General features: G+C 44.8%; 1 protein-coding gene across 1 annotated transcript in view; it reads left to right on the top strand.

Moving 5' to 3' along the window:
- Window positions 1–23756, top strand: part of LOC121541670 (argininosuccinate synthase) — a 37808-nt gene extending 14052 nt beyond the window's left edge. The window contains exons 4-15 of the mRNA XM_041850875.2: window positions 313–501; window positions 1019–1075; window positions 1209–1283; window positions 3502–3572; window positions 3988–4018; window positions 10601–10691; window positions 14048–14132; window positions 14372–14436; window positions 17193–17324; window positions 20062–20218; window positions 23341–23406; window positions 23530–23756. Of these exons, the coding sequence (XP_041706809.1) occupies window positions 313–501; window positions 1019–1075; window positions 1209–1283; window positions 3502–3572; window positions 3988–4018; window positions 10601–10691; window positions 14048–14132; window positions 14372–14436; window positions 17193–17324; window positions 20062–20218; window positions 23341–23406; window positions 23530–23578 (1068 nt within the window). The 3' untranslated portion in view covers window positions 23579–23756. The remainder of the gene's footprint in view (window positions 1–312; window positions 502–1018; window positions 1076–1208; window positions 1284–3501; window positions 3573–3987; window positions 4019–10600; window positions 10692–14047; window positions 14133–14371; window positions 14437–17192; window positions 17325–20061; window positions 20219–23340; window positions 23407–23529) is intronic.
- Window positions 23757–24117: the final 361 nt, after the last annotated feature.

Here is a 24117-nt window from a genome sequence, read left to right as displayed (position 1 = left end):
TCTTTGTCCTCCAAACACGACGAGTTGAGTTTTTACCTAAAAGTTCTATTTTGGTTTCATCTGACCATATGACATTCTCCCAATTCTCCCTCACTGTACATGGACTCAAATATGAATCCTTAAAGAGATGGGTGGGGCTTAAGAGGGTGTGAACGATGCTGAATGGGTGTAGACACAGAAGAGCTCTCCAGTAGGTGTACCAAAACATTCAAAGGCCATTTTCTCAAAAGTGAGGTTACAAGTTTATCAACTTTCAAAGCAGAATTACTTTCCCATTGTTCTTCAATCAAATACTTTTTTCCCTCACTGTAGGTGTTCATCGAGGACCTGAGGGCAGAGTTTGTGGAGGACTTCATCTGGCCGTCGGTCCAGGCCAACGCCATCTACGAGGACCGCTACCTGCTGGGCACTTCAGTGGCCCGGCCCTGCATCGCCCGCCGCCAGATCCAGATCGCACGCCAGGAGGGTGCCCAGTACGTCTCCCATGGTGCCACGGGAAAGGTGAGGGGTCAATCAACAAGGGGAGAGCAGAGAAGAACCCGGAAGGCTACATGGAACCATTAGCATATTGTTGACATCTGTCAAGGTTCATTTTAGATGTTTGTCTGTTTGTAGAAATCTAAATGGTTTCCCAATTAGCTTTTGGAGTGAGTGGAAAGGTCACATTCAAATAGCCCTCAGCTACCACAATGGCATTCATTAGTCAGCCACAAGTGAACGATACTGTGGGGAGACTGAACTGTGGGGAAATGTAGTGTCCCTGCTCCAACTGTTGATGGAGACAAATGCCACTGAAATGAGCCTTCAACCAACAGTAACTGCAAGAAGTCTCTCACTGAAAGTTTATATCAGTTTATATGCTTTTTCAACTACCATTGGAAGTGATTTTAACCTTACCTTGTCTTGGGTGAGTGAGAAATTACCTGCTTGATTATCTCTGTCTTTGCTAGTAGTTTTCAGATTGTTTCTGGACATGTTACTAGGGTTTTGTGGCTGAATGGTTAACTGTTGCTTTCAGGGCAACGATCAGATCCGATTCGAGCTCACCTGCTATGCCCTCTACCCTGAGGTTGAGGTGAGTTCTGTCTTCCACAGTTCCTCTGCATTAACACATCTGTAACTACACTACATCATCCAATATTACTTCAGATAATGCACCATACAAAGTACATGCATTACCCTCCCTCCTCTCTCTGTCTCCCGCTCAGATTATTGCTCCATGGAGAATCCCTGAGTTCTACAATCGCTTCCGTGGGAGGAAGGATCTGATGGAGTATGCCGAGGTAACACTTCCACATGATAGGATCACTTCATAACATGTTGCCTGGCAGTGAGTGTGTGATAGGATCTCTTCATACACATTAGGGATGTGACAAATGTAAACATTTTATAGTTTAAACTGCCATTTTTTAAATGGTTTAAATAAGACAGAAAATCATAAAATGACGTGAATTCACAATTCACCTATGGTCCTGTGTGTGACCGCTAGGGGGCAATGCCGTTCAATTTACCGTAGTCCTGGCTACCTAGCAGACCGCGCTCACCTTACTGCTATCCCCCACCCACTCAACAATGACGGTAGTTAATGCCATTTTAGGTTCTCTGCTGTGTCCCTCTCCTCCATGTTCTCAGTTGTCAGTACATGGGACTTCATGTCCCACTTCTCATCAATGTGTTGGCTCGCTGCAGTGATGTGTGACAGCGTGTTCATAGACATCCAACAATCTGTTGTTAACACCACGTATGGTGTTTGAATGCTCACGCTTTGTACTTGCAGAGCAATCGTACAATTTCTCCATCCGGGCCATCACGTTTTTTTGACTTGGCATCTTGTAGTCTGGTTCTAGATATGCCATCAGTGCATTGAAGCCAACATCTTCTACCATTGACAATGGCTGCATATCAACTGCAATCATTTCTGTAATCAGCGCTGTGATTTTCTCACTGTTCCTTATCGCACTGCTGCCAGCAACGGCTTGGGTCTCACGATGCCTCCCTTTCAGATGGTTAAGCGTTGCACCTGTACTGCCACTGTAGCTCAATTCCACCTCACATTTATTTGCATTTATTTTACCACCTCATTAAACTTCTCAAAGTGTTGCCATACAGGGCTTCGCTGCTGTCGCTTCCCTGTCTCACTCTCTGCCACTTTCCCAACTGTTAACAACGATGACGTGCTGAGCGCATCATATCCGTGGCAAATCATTTGAAAGATGCATATATCCTCCAACAAATGTTACAGCATCGTTGCATTAGGCATTTGTTAAATTGTTATGTTTCCCTTTTTATAATGATGATCGGAACCTGTTAGTGGTAGTTCTCTGTGATAACTGCACTGTGATTTCAATTTTGTTAAAGATGCACTATGCAGAAATTGCTCCGCCATTTCCTGGTTGCTAAAATTCTAGTAGTTCGCCTAATTTCAGTTTAAGTGACAAAACAAGCAAATATAGTGTAGAGCAGGGTTTCTCAAACTCAGTCCTCGAGACCTGAAGGGGTGTATGTTTGGGTTTTTGCCCTAGCACTACACAGCTGATTCAAATAATCAACTAATCATCAAGCTTTGATCATTTGAATCAGCTGTGTAGTGTTAGGGCAAAAACCAAAACGTGCACACCTTGGGGTCCCGAGGACCGAGTTTGGGAAATGCTGGTGTAGTGAATCATTGTACCATCTAAACCGCTGTGAAATATTTTTTTGCATAACCCAAAATATTGTGTTTAAACCTGTTTGACACTGGTGTACAAAAGTGAAAGTAAAAGATGCAAGAAAGAAACTTAAAATGTGAAGCATAGAAATAGCGCACATAGAACATATCTGGTTGTGGGTTCAATTCCCACGGGGGGCCAGTATGAAAAATAAAAAGATAATGTAAGTCGCTCTGGATAAGAGCGTCTGCTAAATGACTAAAATGTAAATGTAAATATCTACCGCTTCTTAGACTTGCTTTCATTGAGAATGAAAGACCTATAACTCACATTTCTATGTGCATTTTGTTGGCTTGCCCAAAAAGTTACATATTGTAGCTTAAAAAAAAACTGCTAGGGATTTTTGTAAAAAAAAAGTAAGATCCCAATGTCATTTAAACGTTCACACCCCTAATACACATGTTGCCTGGCAGTGAGTCTATGATAGGTTCTCTTCATAACATGTTGCCTGGCGGTGTTTGTCTTTGAGGTGGTGTTCTCCACCCTGCCCACTAGAGGGGGATCATGGCCTTTTAGTGAGCTGAAAGTCCCCTGTGTGCACCACTTTATCAAGCTTTTCTCCCTTCCCATTATTTTATTATACAACGTTGAACTCAAATAAATAACGGAATGACCAGATTTTAAGTCAAATCAACAATCACAATTGTTAAAGAACAGTTGGAGGTGATATGATTGGTTTAACTGTTCAGAACTTAGCAGATAAACATGTATTGCTCAGAGCGGGCTAGGTTAATATTCCCCTATCTGTTCAGTGTTGTCATTGACTCTTCTCTGACCTTTCCATCACCCCCAGAAACATGGCATCCCTGTACCCGTCACCCCTAAAGCACCCTGGAGCATGGATGCCAACCTCATGCACATCAGGTGAGAAAAACACCAATGATGCTCACAATACTTCCTGGTTAAATTAAGGTTGAAGAAAATAAAGTTTTACATTCTTCTACAAAAAAAGTTAGTAGCTTTAAGGCGGTATTGGCCCTTTTTGGTCATTTGTCTCCCACATTAGCTATATCCTGTAGAGCAGTGCATCCCAACTCCGGTCCTCGATTACCCCCAACGCCACACATTTTTGTTGTCTCCCCGGACAATAAGGCCTGATTCAACTTGTCAAGGGCTTGATGATTAGTTGAAAAGTAGAATTAAGTGTGCTTATCCGGGTCCACAACAAAAACATATACTGTTGGGAGTACTCGAGGACCGGAGTTGCGAACACTGCTGTAGAATGACAAAGGGAATGAATGTGTTCACCAACATACCTTCTCATTGTCTGTTTCAACAGCTACGAGTCTGGAATACTGGAAAATCCCAAGGTAAGATCTTGTTCCTGCTACAGTGTCAGAAACCTAACACCCAACACATTGGTGAATAATGCATGCATGAGCAGGCTGAGGAATCAATTAGGACAATGATGGCACCTTAACCTAACATCTCACCATTCGTCCCAGTGCCAGATTCAACAGGTTGTTACTCTCACCTCCTGCTGTCTCTGAATCACAACAGGAAACTCCTCAAGAGTTCACATTCTGTCTAGGTTCCATGTCATTGACCATACAGTATCTATCACGTCCTTTGTCCACCTACTCATATTCAACATTTCTCTCCATAGTCAACCTGCCTGGTAGTTTATAGATTATCCCTGTTTCACCTTCTCTCTTTTTTTTACAGTATAGATTATTGTGTTGTAATATGTACAAAGCAATAGCTGATAGGAGCAGAGTTGTGAAATTCTGCTAACTTTCCCAAAATTCCAAGGTTTTCCAGAAATCCCGGTTTGGGGACTCACTGATTTCCTGCTTATTCCCTCCTGATTCCATGAAACCTCCAACCAGGATTTCTGGAAAACCTGGGAAATTGGGAAAGTTACTGGAATTTTGCAACCCTAGATTGGAGAGTGTATTAAGATAAAGTTAACACAGTGGAGAGCGCAGAGTTGTCGTCGTCCCCCATCTCTTATATTGGCTCCAGCACAGACAAACCAAACCCTGAGCCCACAGTGAGACAGAGATAGTTTGATCTCTTCAGGGGTCAGAGGTCAAGGCTGTACACAAAGGTCACCCTTGACGACTCAAACCTCATCCCTCCTTGTTGTCTCCTCTCACCCTAAACCTTGCCGAGCCTGGGAAGAGCCTTGGACACACAGACACTGACTTGTCATCAGAAACGGCTCGCATAATTCCCGATTTCATGGGAGCCGGGGGAAGGGTTAGGGCAGCGTGCCCAGCTGGGCCTCCTTGGGGGACCATTGTTTCTGGTTGCGCCGCCGCAGGCTGCAACGTGGGAGGGACTCATTTCACCGTGACACCAGAATGTCACCAGTAACAGTAAAGTACAAAGGCGGGCAGACAGATGAGATGGGTGTCAGGGAGGCGAGGGGTCCCCCGCTTTTGGATTGGCGGTGCAGGGGCAGAACTATAACGCAGGCTTTTCTCTCTCCGCTGCTCGCCCTGTGGAGAAATTCATCCTGAAAAGAAACAACTCAATAGCATAGCGATGTGTAGTATGACAGTATTGTGTAATTGATTTAATTCATGGTTTTAGTCCCATTTTACTTTCACAATGAATTTATCAATGGAATTAAATACGATTAAATATTTATGGTGGAGGAGATACAAGTGATAAAAGGGATTTGAATACATTACTCGGGGCGTGTTATGATCCATTTAAGATTGAACAAACTGTAATAATTCTGTTTTTTGCTCAGTTTCTGCTCCCATAGTTATTTTAGATAATACCATTTTTCTAAGTCTACTTTAAACATTTTACTTTTGATTTGTGCCTCAATTTAAAACCATTTCAGGCTTCTAAGAAACCTTACTGTAAATTGAATGTAAAACACTGATGTAATACTACATCACTGTACTATGTAATTATTAACCTCTTATCAACATAAGCACTCAAACATGACAGTCAGTGAGTAGATATTGAAAAGGTAATCGCAACCTTCTAGTTCTCAACTGTGCATCTGCCTCCTAGGAGTCCAGTTACCCCCCAAGGCCTGAGCAGACTCCCTCCATTCACAGTGCCTCTCCGCCCACCTGTAAACACAATGGCTCCACTCTCCCCACACACAGATTAGGAAATGTCCAAATGGTCGCTCATATGTTCCTTCTGAGATAAGGCAGCCAGGGTCAGGTTGCACTGTGATTATTACCACTAGCTGGATTCTCTCCCATTACCCCAGAGGTTAGCCTTTAGCTACACCACTAGACTACATTGTCTTTATCCGCTCACATTTTACATTGTTCTTCTAGCTAGTTTTACTGGATTAGGAGCAACCGGTGGATTGAAGTTTCTATGAATTATGGAATTTTGATGATGTATTTTCTTTAAACACATTGCAATTTAAGGGCAAGCATTTCAACTCTAAGTTTAAACCCTATGTAACATATCTATCATTTGCCTTATTGATAACATGTTTTAGCTGATCTGATCATACTTGTATAAATAATGTGAAGCTATTTAACTTGAGAAGGCTAGCTAGTTGTCCTGAAACACAACCCAATATCCTCTGTGTGGTCAGTTGACCGGTCAGGGGCCAGGTCCCTGGGGCAGTGTGACACTCGTCAGCAGTCATTAAAACATCACCTCTGTCTAAATGATAGTCCCTGGCTGTGGCTGGACTTCCCCTGGCCCAGTAGCCCAGTAGGAGTGAAGGCCAACGATGTTGTGTGGTAAACCCTGAGCCCCTTTGATCAGGCCCAGGGCCCACTGGTATTGACTAAAGAGGTAGTAGCGGAACAGACAGGAAATGAAACTTGTTTTCTGTTAGTTTGGGGATGACCCGGCCCATGGCGCAGCTGCCTGGGGGGAAGGATGCCTTGGATGGTGTGTGTGGGTGTCTTTTCAAGCACAGAGGGTTAGATTTGTCATGCAACCGTCTCGCCCCTTGGTCAGATGGATGGGTCTGACCTATGATAGAGCTCTCTGTCAATCAATTCATCTCTACGTTTTAGTTGCTATCTTATAGTTTGTGCTTGTTACTAGTATTGCCTTTTAGGCAAAGCTGTTGGTAGATACTGTAGACAAAGGTTAAGATCGCTTTATTGGTCACAAGTTTCAACCCAAATTTGACTTCTGCTTCCAACCCCCCTGAAATGCACACATACACACAGAGATTTTGGAGAGGTGCGGGGGCTGCCACACTGGATGCCTGGGGAGCTGTTGTTGTGAGGGTTTAAGTGCCTTTCTCAAGGGCACAACTGCAGGCAATGGCGTCTAAGATTTGATACAGCAACCCTCCAGTTGTCAGCTCACTTCCCGACAGATTTTTCCCGTCGGATCCGGGATTTGAACTGGCAAGCCTCTCTAACCGCTAGGCTACCTGCCGCCCCATGATAAGGCCAATGATAATGTTAACCAAATGTAGCTGGGTGTTAAACATAAAAACTGGTCCACACAAATCACTTGTAATACATTCTCAATGTGCCATGTTTGCAAATGGCATTTTAAAGACAAGGCCAGACTTTAGACGTGGTGATTTAAGTGTCAGTTCCAAACCAGTGGGCCAGATGTTTTTTTTCCATCCTCCTTTCCCCTCTCTCTCCCCTCCTTTGCCTTTTTCTTTGGATGCCACCGGACTCGATTGAAAGGCAATGAGGCAGCTAACGTGTGGAAAGATAGAAATTTACTCACTTTAAGTTCATGCAGCCACAGCCCTCTTTCTAGGGGCCGCATTGAGTGGGACCACAGCAGCACCACAATATGGCAGAACTGGAGAATGGCTGCAAAAGGGAGCTATGCACAGCGACATGATGGCTGAGCTTCACGCCCCATTTGATAGCATTGCTCTCTCTTTCTCTCACTCTCGCTCCATTTCTATATTTTCCTCTCTTTCAGGGCCAGGGGCTTTGGGACAGGTCCACCTGCGGGGGGCTGGAATTGAAATGCATTGATCTTTAAGTACTGGAAACGATTCCCTCGCTCTTTCCATTTCTCTCTCTCTCACTTTCATTCACTCGCGTCTCGTGAGCATACATGTTTGAATTGATATTCCATGTATTTCCATGTGATGTTGTGTCTGTGTAGAGGTAAGAAGGATAACAGCTTTATCATATAGTGAACTCTTGCCGGCAGAAACAATGCATCTTCATTGGTTAGGATTGTGTAGGCTTTAAACCACTGTAGTAGGTAAGGCAACTCTGTAGAACACTATAGTAACCACTCAACCATACCCAGATTCACAGAGCAAGGCCTACTCAGTCTTCTGTTGTTCAAATGAAATCACGCCATCTTCCTCAGTTCTGTCCCCTTTAATAGTATGCATCAAATGGGTTTTTAGGGGAGTCATTTTGCCCCACTCCTCCTTCCTCTCGTTTGTCGTCTTGGGCGCTGAGGCAGAAAATTAAAAGGGAGAGACGGGAGCCTTCAAAGTCAATGTTGGTGTTTAGTTAAAAGGAAAGAAACGATTGCACTCGTTCCCTGACGTGAGCAATCTCTCTGCGGCTGAGAGAGATTAGTTATCGTATGATGATTTTTTTCGTCTGGTAAAGGTTTTCATTTAAATGCACCCAGTGGTTATTTTGCATAGTTCCCCTGCAATTTGCCTCAGCTCAGGGGACATTGGCCATCGTCTGGTTGTAATGTGAGGTAATTGGCAGGGGTGTCAGCCCGATTATTCAACAACCAACTCCCCCCAACTGGAAAACAACAAACGTCTGTCTCGCCTCCTACAACTTCATATGGCTCTCAGGATAGGAGGGGTAGGTTGTTGTTGTGTGGTTCCCAGAAAGATGAATTCTTCATCTGAAAATAAATAAAGGAGAAAATGTCAGTCAAAGTCAAGTCCAGAAGATGTGGAAAAGCTTATGGGGAGGGGAGGCTGGATGGCAGAATTGGGAGATTTGCTTGCGCCTTTCCAAACAGCCGGTGAATATTGTGTGGCAGTCGCTTGAGTACATCCTGTCATAGTATCAGTTGTGTTTTGACTTATGAAGTGTCTTTTAGTGGATTGGGGTCTGCCTCACTTTCTCTCTTTGTCTCTCTCTCTCTCTCTCTCTCTTCCACTTCTCTCCACCCTCCCCTCTGTGGTGAAAGGCCAAGCAGGGAAAATGAAACCAAATAGAGGAGATAAATAGGACATAGATTTTTGTCTTTTTCTCTCAGATCCTGACAGCTTTTGAAGGTTCTTTTTTTCACGCATCATCCCAGCCCCCCTCCTATTATATTTAGGCCCACAGTACATTTACATTTTAGTCATTTAGCAGACGCTCTTATCCAGAGCAACTTACAGTTAGTGAGACTGGCTACAGTGAGGGAAAAAAGTATTTGATCCCCTGCTGATTTTGTACGTTTGCCCACTGACAAAGAAATGATCAGTCTATAATTTTAATGGTAGGTTTATTTGAACAGTGAGAGACAGAATAACAACAAAATAATCCAGAAAAACGGCATGTCAAAAATGTTATAAATTGATTTGCATTTTAATGAGGGAAATAAGTATTTGACCCCCCTCAATCAGAAAGATTTCTGGCTCCCAGGTGTCTTTTATACAGGTAACGAGCTGAGATTAGGAGCACACTCTTAAAGGGAGTCCACAGAAGCAATCAATCAATCAGATTCCAAACTCTCCACCATGACCAAGACCAAAGAGCTCTCCAAGGATGTCAGGGACTGGAATGGGCTACAAGACCATCGCCAACAGCTTGGTGAGAAGGTGACAACAGTTGGTGCGATTATTCGCAAATGGAAGAAACACAAAATAACTGTCAATCTCCCTCGGCCTGGGGCTCCATGCAAGATCTCACCTCGTGGAGTTGCAATGATCATGAGAACGGTGAGGAATCAGCCCAGAACTACACGGGAGGATCTTGTCAATGATCTCAAGGCAGCTGGGACCATAGTCACCAAGAAAACAATTGGTAACACACTACGCCGTGAAGGACTGAAATCCTGTAGCGCCCGCAAGGTCCCCCTGCTCAAGAAAGCACATATACAGGCCGTCTGAAGTTTGCCAATGAACATCTGAATGATTCAGAGGAGAACTGGGTGAAAGTGTTGTGGTCAGATGAGACCAAAATCGAGCTCTTTGGCATCAACTCAACTCGCCGTGTTTGGAGGAGGAGGAATGCTGCCTATGACCCCAAGAACACCATCCCCACCGTCAAACATGGAGGTGGAAACATTATACTTTGGGGGTGTTTTTCTGCTAAGGGGACAGGACAACTTCACCGCATCAAAGGGACGATGGATGGGGCCATGTACCGTCAAATCTTGGGTGAGAACCTCCTTCCTCAGCCAGGGCATTGAAAATGGGTTGTGGATGGGTATTCCAGCATGACAATGACCCAAAACACACGGCCAAGGCAACAAAGGAGTGGCTCAAGAAGAAGCACATTAAGGTCCTGGAGTGACCTAGCCAGTCTCCAGACCTTAATCCCATAGAATATCTGTGGAGGGAGCTGAAGGTTCGAGTTGCCAAACGTCAGCCTCGAAACCTTAATGACTTGGAGAAGATCTGCAAAGAGGAGTGGGACAAAATCCCTCCTGAGATGTGTGCAAACCTGGTGGCCAACTACAAGAAACGTCTGACCTCTGTGATTGCCAACAAGGGTTTTGCCACCAAATACTAAGTCATGTTTTGCAGAGGGGTCAAATACTTATTTCCCTCATTAAAATGCAAATCAATTTCTAACATTTTTGCCATTCGTTTTTCTGGATTTTGTTGTTGTTATTCTGTCTCTCACTGTTCAAATAAACCTACCATTAAAATTATAGACTGATCATTTCTTTGTCAGTGGGCAAACGTACAAAATCAGCAGGGGATCAAATACTTTTTTCCCTCATTGTATGTCTGCTATGTTCTCAACTGAATCTCCTCCTAGTCCCATACTAAGTGATATAAAGAGCATGAGATGTCACAGTGAAATGTGAATGTCATTGTGTGTATATTACAGAGCCATGCTCCAGCTGACCTGTACCTGATGACCAAGAGCCCAGAGGACGCCCCCAACAGCCCAGATGTGCTGGAGATCGAGTTCAAAAAAGGTGCGTGTGTGTGTGTCTGTCTGAATCTCCTCATCCCATGTAGTGTGACTTTTTAGTCCTCTAGCTCAGCCAGGGTTTATGATTCAAAGTCCAGTCCTGACCTGTTAGTCCGTTCGTCCTGTCCACCAATGGCTTGGCCTAACCACAGCCCCAGGGCTGCTGTAGACCCCGTGCTACCCTGCCCTCCCTGGCTGTGTTTATCACTCTGACCACCCAGACCCAGGATAGCCCAGCCTCACACCCTGGAACAGACTGTCTAAACTAAAGCAGCCTGCCTGGGGGCATGGAGGGGACGGAAGCTTTAAGCCAGCTAATACAACTGACTGAGGGAGGCCCAGGAAAGTGTCACATTTGCACAGTCACAGAAAAGAGACACACATCCCAGCCTGGGGCTAGAAGCACAGATCCCTCTAATCTAGCTCCTGGTCACAAGTGTCTGTGTGTATAGATTGGGCTACAGGCCACTGAGGCCCGCTGGGACTTCAAAAGACATGGCAGGACATTAGCCTCTGATCAAGGTGATGACCAGTGACAGTTTTATGACGTTACTACTACATTGAAGCAGTTCAGAGAGGAATATAAAGGAAAGGAGGTTTCAACTGTGATTTACGTTTGTATCTGGGTGCTGTTTTATGCAACTTTGAAGGTTTGTGGGGTTTATTTGAGATGTATATCTAAAATAAGTGAAATTGGAGGGAGCGGGGCAATGATAAAGTTTATAGACAACTGTTAAATCCTCATTTGAAGGAAGGTTTAAAAAAAATAATAATTGTAACTGGTAATGGGAATCTGAAACTGTGATGTCATCGTATAACCTGGTTTCGCCTCTGCCCTTTGCTCATTTGCAATCAGTTTTCATTGTTTTTTTCTCTCCCCTTATTGAGTGACTATGACAAAAGCTGTTTTAGTGCCTCACACAAAGGCTTTAGCTTACTCCTCCTCCTCAAGCACAAGATCAGCGCAAGAATGTTTCATTTCATTCTCCATCTTTTCATCTCCCACCAGCCTTTTTTCACCGGGCTTTCTTACTGATTAAAAAGAAGAACGAAACTTTTTTCTTCAGCAGCAGTTTTCCCCTTCTTTCTTATCCCTCTTCCTTTCATTGAAAGAGGGGGAAAGGAAAAAGAGAGAGGAAAAATTTAAAGCAGTAATTTTTCCTACAACTGTGTCTGCTGTCCCATTGTTTGCACTGTTCATTTCAGCGCTGAAGAAAAGGGCGGGGAGGGAAAGAAAGGCCCAGTGAATGATAGACCCCGCGAGATGGAGGAGAGGAGGACGAGAGGCCCGGCCCTGCTCCCGCATTCACACCCTCACTTAATTTATTTGAACTTTTAATCTAATTATTAACTATTTGGGGGATCAGGGGGCTTTGTCGGAGCGCTATCCGTGTGCCCTCTCCAGCTCTGGGAGTTTTCCTCAGGGGCCGAAGTGACAAAGCCCTTGTCTAAAAATATTTTGTCAAGTCCTTTACGTGTCATTCGAACAGGGCTTACATTGGGGCCCATTGAAAGGCAACCAGGAGTGCTGCTTTTTTACCGGGACTTGATTGGCAACTGCAAGCATGCTAAATGCTAATGAGCGCCGGATGGATAGGGGAGTGACTATCAGCAGATTTATTTTTCTTTATTTTTTCTTCTATCCTCCATGTGTCTTCAAAAGCTCTTTTAGCCCCTGCCCCCTCCCCCGCCCATGTCCCAGTCTATTGCACCTCCTCCACCTTTGGCCTCTCTGTTGCTCATTTTAACCTATGAATACTATGAATAAGCAAGTAAATGACAGTGATTTATACACTCAGTGGCCAGTTTATTAGGTACACCACCCCTTTCATGAAGATGGTTCGCTGCTACATACAGTGAGTCACGTGGCCGTGGATTGCTATAAAGCAGGCAGACAGGCACCAAAGCATTCGGTTACTGTTCGATTTAACGTTATTATGGGCAAAACGAGTGACCTAAGCGACTTTGAGCGTGGTATGATCGTCGGTGCCAGGTGTGCCGGTTCCAGTATCTCAGAAACAGTCGGCCTCCTGGGCTTTTCACGCACAACAGTGTCTAGAGTTTACCGAGAATGATGCGACAAACAAAAAACATCCAGTCAGCGGCAGTCCTGTGGGCGAAAACAGCTGGGTGATGAGAGGTCGAAGGAGAATGGCAAGAATCGTGCAAGCTAACAGGTGGGCCACAAGCAGGCAAATAACGGCGCAGTACAACAGTGATGTGCAGAACATCTCGGAACGCACATCTCGTCAGTCTTTGTCATGGATGGGTTATTGCAGCAGATGACCACACCGGGTTATACTCCTATCAGCAAAAAAACAAGAAGAAGTGGCTCCTGTGGGCACCCAATCATCAACACTGGACAATTTAGGAGTGGAAAAACATTGCCTGTTCTGACGAATCCCGGTTCCTGTTGCATCATACTGATGGCAGAGTCAGGATTTGGCGTAAGCACCGTGAGTCCGTGGCTCCATCCTGCCTGGTGTCAACGGTACAGGCTGGTGGTGTAATGGTGTGAGGAATGTTTTCCTGGCACACGTTAGGTCCCTTGATACCAATTGAGTAACTTTTCCATGGAGAATCCCGAAGAAGTCAGGCTGTTCTGGAGGCAAAGGGGGGTCCGACCCTGTACTAGATAAATCTAATAAACTGGCCACTGAGTGTATATATTGGTTTAGTGAGTCTTTGTAGAGAAAGTTGGTGATGGAGATTGATTGGGGAGCACCTAGGCATGTGTGCTTATTAGGAATGGTCAACGCATTATCCCATGCCTCTCCAACGCGCGCACACACTCATACCGCAGTGCGAGACTATTGGTAGAAAAGGTATGGGTGACACAAAGCCCGGGTGTGTAATTCAATTAGGAAAGGCCTGTCTGTGATTTCACAGCCTTCAAATGAGCAGGGCTTTTGAATTTATTAGTACTTCACACCACATCCCATTGAAGTATTCTACCATTAACACCCCTTATCCTCCCTCCTCCCTCCACATTCCCCCACATCCAAATCTCTCTTTCTCAACCTCTACTCCCTCACTCTTTTCATGGTCTCTCCCATCTCCCTTGTGAACTGTGCCTGGGAATCAGTCTCTTCACTTTGTTAATTTTTAGTGAACAATAGGTGTAAATGGAAATGTAATAACAATTTTGCCCATATATATTGACTCAGTCAGATTCATCCCAGATTCACAAATACTGCCCATGTCCAAATCCAAAATTAGCTGAATGTGATGAGATCAGATCTGAAACAGTAAGAGAACAGTATTGTTAGCCTTAATGACCTACAGTATTATGATGATGCAGTATCTCTCCAGGCTGTTGCCGTAACTGAGTGTCTGACTGTTCCATTCCAACCCATACAGGTGTGCCCATCAAGGTGACCCACGTCAAGGAGGGGAAGTCCAAGGATACACCGCTGGACATCTTCTCCTACCTCAATGAGATTGGGTGAGTCTGACTTTCTCTTACGTCAATGAGATTGGGTTAGTCGGACAATCAGTAGGGAGAGCCAAACTGAATGAGATTCCTTTATTGGCTGCATGGAACCTCCATTAGAGGGCAGTGTGTAAACCCTTACTGCTGTGTTTTGAGCAAAGTGTGGGTGTATGTTGGCGAAAATACAGAAATATTGACTACTGTACTTGGTGTGTAAGACTTCCATTGTGGTTTCCATTGTGGTCTCTCAGAGGGAAGCATGGAGTTGGGAGGATCGACATCGTGGAGAATCGCTTCATCGGCATGAAGTCCAGAGGTAAGGCAATGACAAGGTGTAATGAGAGAGCCTATATGTATAAAGAGCTCCTGAGAGAATAAATAAAGATGTATTGAATTGAAAATAATGTATACTGTATCTCACTAGCTTTGGTTAAAATGTACTTATCTTTTATAGAGATGGACAAATACATACATTCATAGATAAGCTAGCACAAAGACACAATACCTACTCCACCATAAGTGGCAACACTTTCATGTCCTATCCATTTGTAAAGCTTCCTGTGACATCTAGTGCTTTCAGGCAATTGCAGTCATTTTATGTCAGTGTTAAAAGGAGACACTTGCTATTCCACTTGCATAAAAGTGTTGTGGAGGAAAAGCATGACCATGAACAAACAAATGATGTGCCTGTCTCTTTCCTTTCAGAGGAGATGTTTCTCTGGTTCACCTGTAAAATGAGGTTTCTGATGTGACCCACTTTCACATGCAGACTGCCCTCACATTTCTCTTTTTGCAGCCTCCCACACACAGACACACACTGTTGTTCACAGATACACGCTCCATCTCGGCAGTCAGCCACTCCTCCGCATTACTTCTAATTCCCCTCTCTCCGTCAACAGAACTTCTCAGAAACTTCCTTATTTCTGCTCTACCTGTATCCCACAGCATGCTTAAGGGCCGTGAGGGGCCAAGATGTTTGTGGTCACCATGTCCCATGTCAGACAGCACGTCACTGACTCCCTCAGTGGCCCCGGCCTCCTGCCACACTGCATTTCTACTCCTCACAATAACCTGACCAGCAAATTGACTCGCTAACACACTCCGTCTCTGGCGTAGAGTGGCAGGTAGAAAATGAAAAATGGGAAGCCCACTTTTCTCCCCCTTGGCTGCACAAAAGATCAAGGCTCATCTTTTCTACAGAAATGGGAGAGAAGTGTGAGGTTTGACGGCAGTGAATAACTAGTAAAGATTGTGTGTTGGTGAGGAGGAGGGGGAATTGCACAAAAGATGCCAGGGAGGGTTGACAGACTGAATGTGTCATTTATTTGTATGTCTTGGGGAGGTGGGGTCAAGAAGGCGGGGTATGGAAATGGTTGTCAAGAATGTTGTCAGTTCTCGGCAAAACATTCAATGGTGTATGTAAGTGGTGTACACCTGTCAACCCTTGTCTGAGCTCTGAACTCTCCACTATGTGACGAACCATGTTGTACTGAGGATTTGTAGAGAACTTTATAGTGATGATTAACTGGTTTGATTGGTATATTAATGGGGGGGTGGGGGAATCTTGTTGTTTTTCAGGCTTTTTAGATCGCTATCAGACCAACTTCAACTTTTCTTGTTTCAGGAATATAGGCCTAGTTGAATTGAAGAACCACAATTCTGAAGTCTGTATGTTTTGGTTCTTGATCAGAGGAACCTCAGGAATGCAAAGCAGGAAGCAGGCTTAATGTGTGTATGCCTGCATTCGTGGGCTGTACGCCCAAAGGGGTGCATCAGCTCAGCCCAGGTGGGTTAATGCTTAGTCTTAACCCCTCTACCCCCTCTAGCAGAGTTGGCCTACCTACAGATAAACTGTTTAAAAGATTAATACCTGGAAATCACTGGTGTTTTTGTCTGCCTAAGCTTAACGAAGCCACAGTTGATTTAGCAAAGGTAACATAGCCTTTTATTGTTCATTTGTCTTTCTAATCTATCTTTGGGGTGCTTAAAGTAAATTAGGTTAAAGGGCAGTTTTAACAGTTTTATCAGATAGTGACAGTTGAAATATCCCTGTTTTGCCCACTGTTGACTTGTCTTAGTGGCTCAGATTGCCACTTTTTGAGGTTTAGATAATTAGCAGATTTGCTAAGTCCTGTTTTGGGCAGCCGGTGCTTTGTAAGTGCTTCTCAATTTTCAGATTATGTTTGGGTCCCCCCCTCACCTTCAGGTAGGCTACATCTAAGACAAGAATTGTATAGGACTTAGAAAGGTGCCCCTTCTCCTAACAGTGAATTGAAGTCCCAACACAAGACGCCCATCCGCAGAGTTTAAATCCCAGAGACTGAATGGAAAGGATGAAGGACTTCCGCCACAGGAATATCCTCCTTCAATCTATCCTGTTAATGCTGCCCACACGCAACCGTAGTCGATTAAACAGAGATGGCCCAGTGTTTAGCGTATTTGAATGGAATTATTTGAACAGAGAAACACTATCTCTTCTTCTCTCCTCTGCTCTGCTCTGGTCTCTTTTCGGCCTTCTCTTCTTTTCTTCTCGACCTCATAAGACAGACAGCTGAGTGACAGCTTCATTTCTCCTGTCATCCCCCCCCTCTCTCCGGGGGCCTCCTACCCTGTCATTTGCCCGCGACAGGCTCATTCTGACTGGGGTGATATACTGTGGTGCTGGCCTGTCTGTCAGCCACAGTGGAGGAGGAGGACGGTGAAGATGGCTGGTGCCTAATAGAGCTGTCTGAGTTTAGTTGGTCCTGGAAGGAAGTACACTGAGGTTGTCATGGACACAGGACCAACAGGGACCTCTTCTGATCAATTTCAAATAAAATTGTATTGGTCGCATACACATATTTAGCAGATGTTATTGCGGGTGTAGCGAAATGCTTGTGTTCCTAACTCCAACAGTGCAGTAATATCTAACAATACACACATCTAAAAGTAAAATATGTAAATATATTGTTTGGGGTGTGGGGGGGGGGGAGCCACTTCAGACTATTTTGAAATGCAACGCAACCTATGTGCTTAATGTGTCTCTACACCTTTCGTTCCTCACCTAGTTGTGTGTGTTTCTGTGCTCCCCAGGTATCTATGAGACCCCAGGAGGCACCATCCTGTACCAAGCTCACCTGGACATTGAGACCTTCACCATGGACCGAGAGGTCAGGAGGATCAAACAGGGCCTAGGGGTCAAGTTCGCTGAGATGCTCTACAACGGTACGTTTGGCGTATAACGCAAAAAACACAAACATTAAAAACAATGCTCATACAGCATTCAGAAACTGTGCATTCACTTCATATGGAGTGCATGATCATTTTCTCTCCTAGAACACACACAAAATGGTTAGTCAAAAACTATTCCGCCTCAAGATAATATATTTGATAGCAACTGCTCAAAAAAATAAAGGGAACACTAAAATAACACATCCTAGATCTGAATGAATGAAATAATCTTATTAAATACTTTTTTCTTTACATAGTTGAATGTGCTGACAACAAAATCACACAAAAATTATCAATGGAAATCAAATGTATCAACCCATGGAGGTCTGGATTTGGAGTCACCCTCAAAATTAAAGTGGAAAACCACACTACAGGCTGATCCAACTTTGATGTAATGTCCTTAAAACAAGTCAAAATGAGGCTCAGTAGTGTGTGTGGCCTCCACGTGCCTGTATTTACATTTACATTTTAGTCATTTAGCAGACGCTCTTATCCAGAGCGACTTACAGGAGCAATTAGGGTTAAGTGCCTTGCTCAAGGGCACATTAACGTCATTTAGCAGACGCTCTTAGCCAGAGCGACTCACAAATTGTATGACCTCCCTACAACGCCCTGGGCATGCTCCTGATGAGGTGGCGGATGGTCTCCTGAGGGATCTCCTCCCAGACCTGGACTAAAGCATCCGCCAACTCCTGGACAGTCTGTGGTGCAATGTGGCGTTGGTGGATGGAGCGAGACATGATGTCCCAGATGTGCTCAATTGGATTCAGGTCTGGGGAACGGGCGGGCCAGTCCATAGCATCAATGCCTTCCTCTTGCAGGAACTGCTGACACACTCCAGCCACATGAGGTCTAGCATTGTCTTGCATTAGGAGGAACCCAGGGCCAACCGCACCAGCATATGGTCTCACAAGGGGTCTGAGGATCTCATCTCGGTACCTAATGGCAGTCAGGCTACCTCTGGCGAGCACATGGAGGGCTGTGCGGCCCCCCAAAGAAATGCCACCCCACACCATGACTGACCCACCGCCAAACCGGTCATGCTGGAGGATGTTGCAGGCCAGCGTTCTCCACGGCATCTCCAGACTCTGTCACGTCTGTCACATGTGCTCAGTGTGAACCTGCTTTAATCTGTGAAGAGCACAGGGCGCCAGTGGCGAATTTGCCAATCTTGGTGTTCTCTGGCAAATGCCAAACGTCCTGCACAGTGTTGGGCTGTAAGCTCAACCCCCACCTGTGGACGTCGGGCCCTCATACTACCGTCATGGAGTCTGTTTCTGACCGTTTGAGCAGACACATGCACATTTGTGGCCTGCTGGAGGTCATTTTGCAGGGCTCTGGCAGTGCTCCTCCTGCTCCTCCTTGCACAAAGGCGGAGGTAGCAGTCCTGCTGCTGGGTTGTTGCCCTCCTACGGCCTCCTCCACGTCTCCTGATGTACTGGATCAGCAGGAAGCATAGGAACTGAGAAGTGGTCTGTGGTCACCACCTGCAAAACCAGTCCTTTATTGGGGGTGTCTTGCTAATTGCCTATAATTTCCACCTGTTGTCTATTCCATTTGCACAACAGCATGTGAAATTTATTGTCAATCAGTGTTGCTTCCTAAGTGGACAGTTTGATTTCACAGAAGTGTGATTGACTTGGAGTTACATTGTGTTGTTTAAGTGTTCCCTTTATTTTTTTGAGCAGTGTAATTTTCACTTGCTTTCAAAGCACTTTACATTGATGAGAAATTGGTAAAATTATGCAAAATACGTTACACTGAACTGGGTAATAAATTATGCATGGCAGAGGGCAGCCATTTTGTGCCAGAACACCTCACACAGTAGCCATCTCTGTGATTGACAGGTGAGGAGTGACTGTTACTAGTTCTCTGCCTCTCATAGAGGTAATGTGTATCTGTGTGACTGAATGACTGGGGCCTAGGCCTCCTGTCCGCCTGGCCCTGGCTCAGGTGTCCTAATCCCCCAGGCCGGCCTTCCTTCATCCCTATAATAGGATCACAGCCGTTAGAGACTGATTACTGAGCCACTGCAATTAAACCCTCATGAGAGGAGAGAGCTGGCCAGGCAGGCAGAGAGACCAGGGAGAGAGAGCAAGACAGAGGTACAGGCGCTAGCTAGCTCCCTCCAGGAGGGGGGCAGAGATTAAACTCATTATAGTCTTAAAGCGTGAAATACCACTGTCTCTGCTTGGTCTCTGCCTGGCCCACTGCATGGTCTAAAGGCACAGGGGATTCTCTGAACAGAACACAGTACGGAGAGAGAGAGAGAAAGAGGACAGCTGTGGCTGGATCCATCCACTCAGCCCTGGCCTGACTGTATGATATTCACACACCAGTGCAGATTCAGTGGAAAGGGAACGGGGGAGAGGATTGTTCTTGGGATTGGGAGGTGGAAGGGCATGGAAGAGAGCGAGAGCCACCCCATGGAGATGGGCATCGTTGCCCTCTATCTCCCAAGTCCAGCTGTCCCCCAGACAGACAGCAGGTCACCTGGGTGAAGCAGTTGAGTGGGGAGGAGGGGAAGGGGTCTGAGCCTCACCTGGAGCGATGGGACAAGCGCTTGCATGAGGAGTGGGATGGGAGAAGGAAGTGGGGTGGGTGGGGGGGGGTCACATATATGCACAATTGTGCCACCCTTCTAATGGAGGCTTAAGGAGGATGTCCATAACATCCCCGTGCGCTGGGGGTGGTAGTAGTATGTATACATCTATTTCCTTGTTGTCCCCAGGTTTCTGGTACAGTCCGGAGTGCGAGTTTGTGCGCCACTGCATAGACAAGTCCCAGGAGAACGTGGAGGGCAAAGTGCAGCTGTCTGTCTTCAAAGGCCAGGTCTACATCCTGGGCCGTGAGTCGCCCAAATCCCTCTACAATGAGGAACTGGTCAGGTAAGGACCTATAGCATTGTGTGCATGTGACTAATCTCTGACTCTGGGTACAGTATAATCCGTTCACTGCATATATGCAGTATCCCTATTGTTTGCTCAGGTCACTTCATTCTCCACTGACCCCACACCAACATTAAATGGACACTGGCTCAAAAGACATCAGTGTGGAGCAGGGGTGTCAAGCTCAATTCCTGGAGGGCTCTCTCCCCATTGGCCTCTTAGCTGTGGAACAGTGAGTCCATTCAGGCCCCTGACCCCCAATGCCCTCTATGCCCTCTGGGCTGGCTCAGTGCTGACCAAAGCAAAGCCTCCATATGCCCCGTTCCATCTCCCTGCCACCGCTAATGGCATTTCCAGCCAAAGGAGAGGAGAGCGCTGCTTTTAGGGCCCAAGCACAGGTTTCATGCTAGTTAAGCAGGGAGAGCTGTGCAGCTGAGAGCTCAACCTCTCTCGCGTTCTCTGAACACACACACACTCCTGTTGGTGACCGAGTGTTGGATTGCACTGGAGGATAAGTTCTTAGGGGCGCTATTCTGAGGTTAACAGATGTGCTGAGTGTCCTGTGAAGGATCCCATTGTGGCCCAAAGTCCACTTATACCACCTGAAGAACTGCCCCCACACACACACACCATTTCACCCTCCAACCCCATGCTTAACCGTAAGACCCTGGTGGGCAGCTAGCTGCGTCTTTTCAACAGGCTCCAGTAAACAGTGTCATTAACACAGTGGTATAGCATCACACACAGGCTGCATTGATCTGGGACAAATGTCAAAATGTTGCCTTTGGCAGTCAATTAGACCACATGGTTTTTCCTGTGTATTCACCTTCTGGAAACCTGCTTCCACAGCCATTCAACACCTCATAGACAGCACTCATAAGATGGCAGGTAGGGCCTTGCCTTTCTCTCCACGGAGTCTTTTTTTTTTCTGGCGTTCTTTGATTTCCTCCAGCCCAGTGTGTCTGTGAAGGATGAGTGCACGTCTTAGATTAGCAGCTGGGGCTCAGTGGAGGAGGAGCGGAGGGTGTCAGCACTGCAGGTAGAAACTACTGTAATTAGGTCCTATTCCCACTACGATATATGAAGGCGAGTCTGAGTAGCGGTGTGGCGAAAGATTATTCTACTTTTCAATTCACATTACATCCTTGCCTTACGTTTTGTTGTGGCTGGCAACGCGACATTCTTGGTCCGCAGCTCAAATTGAGCGTAAATATAACAGTAGCCAGTAAGCACAAACTATTCAGCAATAACCAGGTTTCCATCCAGCCTTTCTATGCGAGTAAAGTACATGTCGGATAAAGTTCACAACAGGCCTGCTGGAAACAGCTAATTTGTCGGCAAACTTTCCAAATGTCGACAAAACAAAATACACTCAACAAGGTGGGTTCATTTAGTCGGTAAAATGAATTATGCGAGAAATGGCGGTGGAAACACGTTTATACGCAAATATTTATATAATAACCATCATATCAAAGTAAACTTGGAGTCATGCAATGACTCGTGTGGTCCTCCCACTACGACTTGGGAAAGCATGCAGTTATTAGGCTACAGATGAAATAAGTTATGATGAACTTCACAGGGTGGTGAAAGTGCATGGTGATGAGCTTGATGCTCCTTTCAATAAATATCGAGGGTCTTATTCTGGTTACATGATGATCGATGCTTGGCTGCCATTTGACAAATAGAAATAATATAGCTCTGTCCATAATAATCTCATCATGTAGGCTTTACCCGGCCTGTATCTACGAGCTGTTGTCTAGAGCGCATGTGCCGATACCAGAGTGGGCACATTCGCTATACAGTATAACGCACATTTATTTTGTGAGAACACCATCAGCAGAGTTGAAAATGCGATGGAAGCCCATTTAACTTGTATTTTTAATTCGGTACATGGGAATTTAACCGCACAAATTATTTTTTATGTGCACTACGTCATCAGCACAGTTTTTTTTAATCAGCAATAAGTCAATTTGAAGGAAACATCTCTGGTGGGAAAATGCGTGTATTGTTTTTATGCTGATTTTAGAATATTTGCATGAAAATCTGTCGCCAATTGGATGGAAACCTAGCTTTCATTGAATAATACAACAACCATATTACACTTAAGCAATAAGGCCCATGGGGGTGTGGTATATGACCAATATACCACGGCTAAGGGCTGTTCTTATGCATGACATAACGCCTTAGCCGTGGTATATTGGCCATATTGCACTCTTGGATAATACAACAACCATATTGCACTCTTGGATAAAACAACAACCATATTGCACTCTTGGATAAAACAACAACCATATTACACTCTTGGATAATACAACAACCATATTGCGCTCTTTGATAATACAACAACCATATTGCGCTCTTTGATAATACAACAACCATATTACACTCTTGGATAATACAACAACCATATTACACTCTTGGATAAAACAACAACCATATTACACTCTTGGATAATACAACAACCATATTACACTCTTGGATAATACAACAACCATTTTACACTCTTGGATAATACAACAACCATATTACACTCTTGGATAATACAACAACCATATTACACTCTTGGATAAAACAACAACCATATTACACTCTTGGATAATACAACAACCATATTACACTCTTGGATAATACAACAACCATTTTACACTCTTGGATAATACAACAACCATATTACACTCTTGGATAATACAACAACCATATTACACTCTTGGATAATACAACAACCATATTGTACTCTTGGATAATACAACAACCATATTGTACTCTTGGATAATACAACAACCATATTGTACTCTTGGATGATACAACAACCATATTACACTCTTGGATAATACAACAACCATATTACACTCATTTACATTTTACATTTTAGTCATTTAGCAGACGCTCTTATCCAGAGCGACTTACAGTTAGTGAGTGCATACATTTTCATACTGGCCCCCCGTTGGAAACGAACCCACAACCCTGTGGGTAATGTTATTCACTGTCCTACCTCTCCTCTGTGCTAGACGGGTGTTGGAATAACTTCAGCTTAGAATGAGCACTCTGTGACTGCCAAAGCCCTTCCCCAACCACATAGGCCTACACAATAACTTGACTTACTCCCCTCTTCTTTTGCCCAGTATGGACGTGCAGGGAGACTATGACCCATGTGATGCCTCTGGGTTCATCAAGATCAACGCTGTCAGGTCTGTGTCCTTCATAAGCAAACTCAATTGTCAAAAAAGTTATATTTTCAAGAAGGCTTCTTGAGCGTTAACCATCTTTTTTTTGATAAATGTGCTAACTAACTCTCTGTTCTCTCACTGCAGGCTAAGGGAGCACCACCGTTTGCAGGGTGAAGCTCGCTCCAAGCACTAGGGCTTGGCGGTCAGCCTTGGATCATCTTTCTCTCCACTGTGTCTTCAGCAGCTTTAGACTTCCCAAAGTTTACTCTCTCACCCCTCTTGCCTTACCAGAGTAGTTTTCTAGTTTAATATTTCCTATTAGGAGGTGTTTGTTACCGTATGTTCTAATAAAACATATTTGGGTCATTGAAGTGTATTGCTGTCACACTTAATGTTGTGCTTAAGAGAGTAAATGAAAATGCTTACATTGATTTAGTATATTTGACAGGTGTCCTTTTGGCACAGAACAGTCGTATCTAGGCGCTGTTCCGTCAGAGGGTTAAGGGTATCAGGGAAGCTGTATCATGTTAACAGTACAGGGAGGGGAAAAAGTATTTGATCCCCTGCTGATTTTGTACGTTTGCCCACTGACAAAAACATGATCAGTCTATAACTTTAATGGTAGGTTTATTTGAACAGTGAGAGACAGAATAACAACATAACAATCCAGAAAAACGCATGTCAAAAATGTTAGAAATTGATTTGCATTTTAATGAGGGAAATAAGTATTTG

This window comes from Coregonus clupeaformis, chromosome 27 (assembly GCF_020615455.1).
Source record: "Coregonus clupeaformis isolate EN_2021a chromosome 27, ASM2061545v1, whole genome shotgun sequence".
In the NCBI taxonomy this organism is placed as follows: Eukaryota; Metazoa; Chordata; class Actinopteri; order Salmoniformes; family Salmonidae; genus Coregonus; species Coregonus clupeaformis.
Note: the sequence above shows the minus strand (reverse complement) of the source record. Positions and strands in the feature narration are given on the sequence as shown.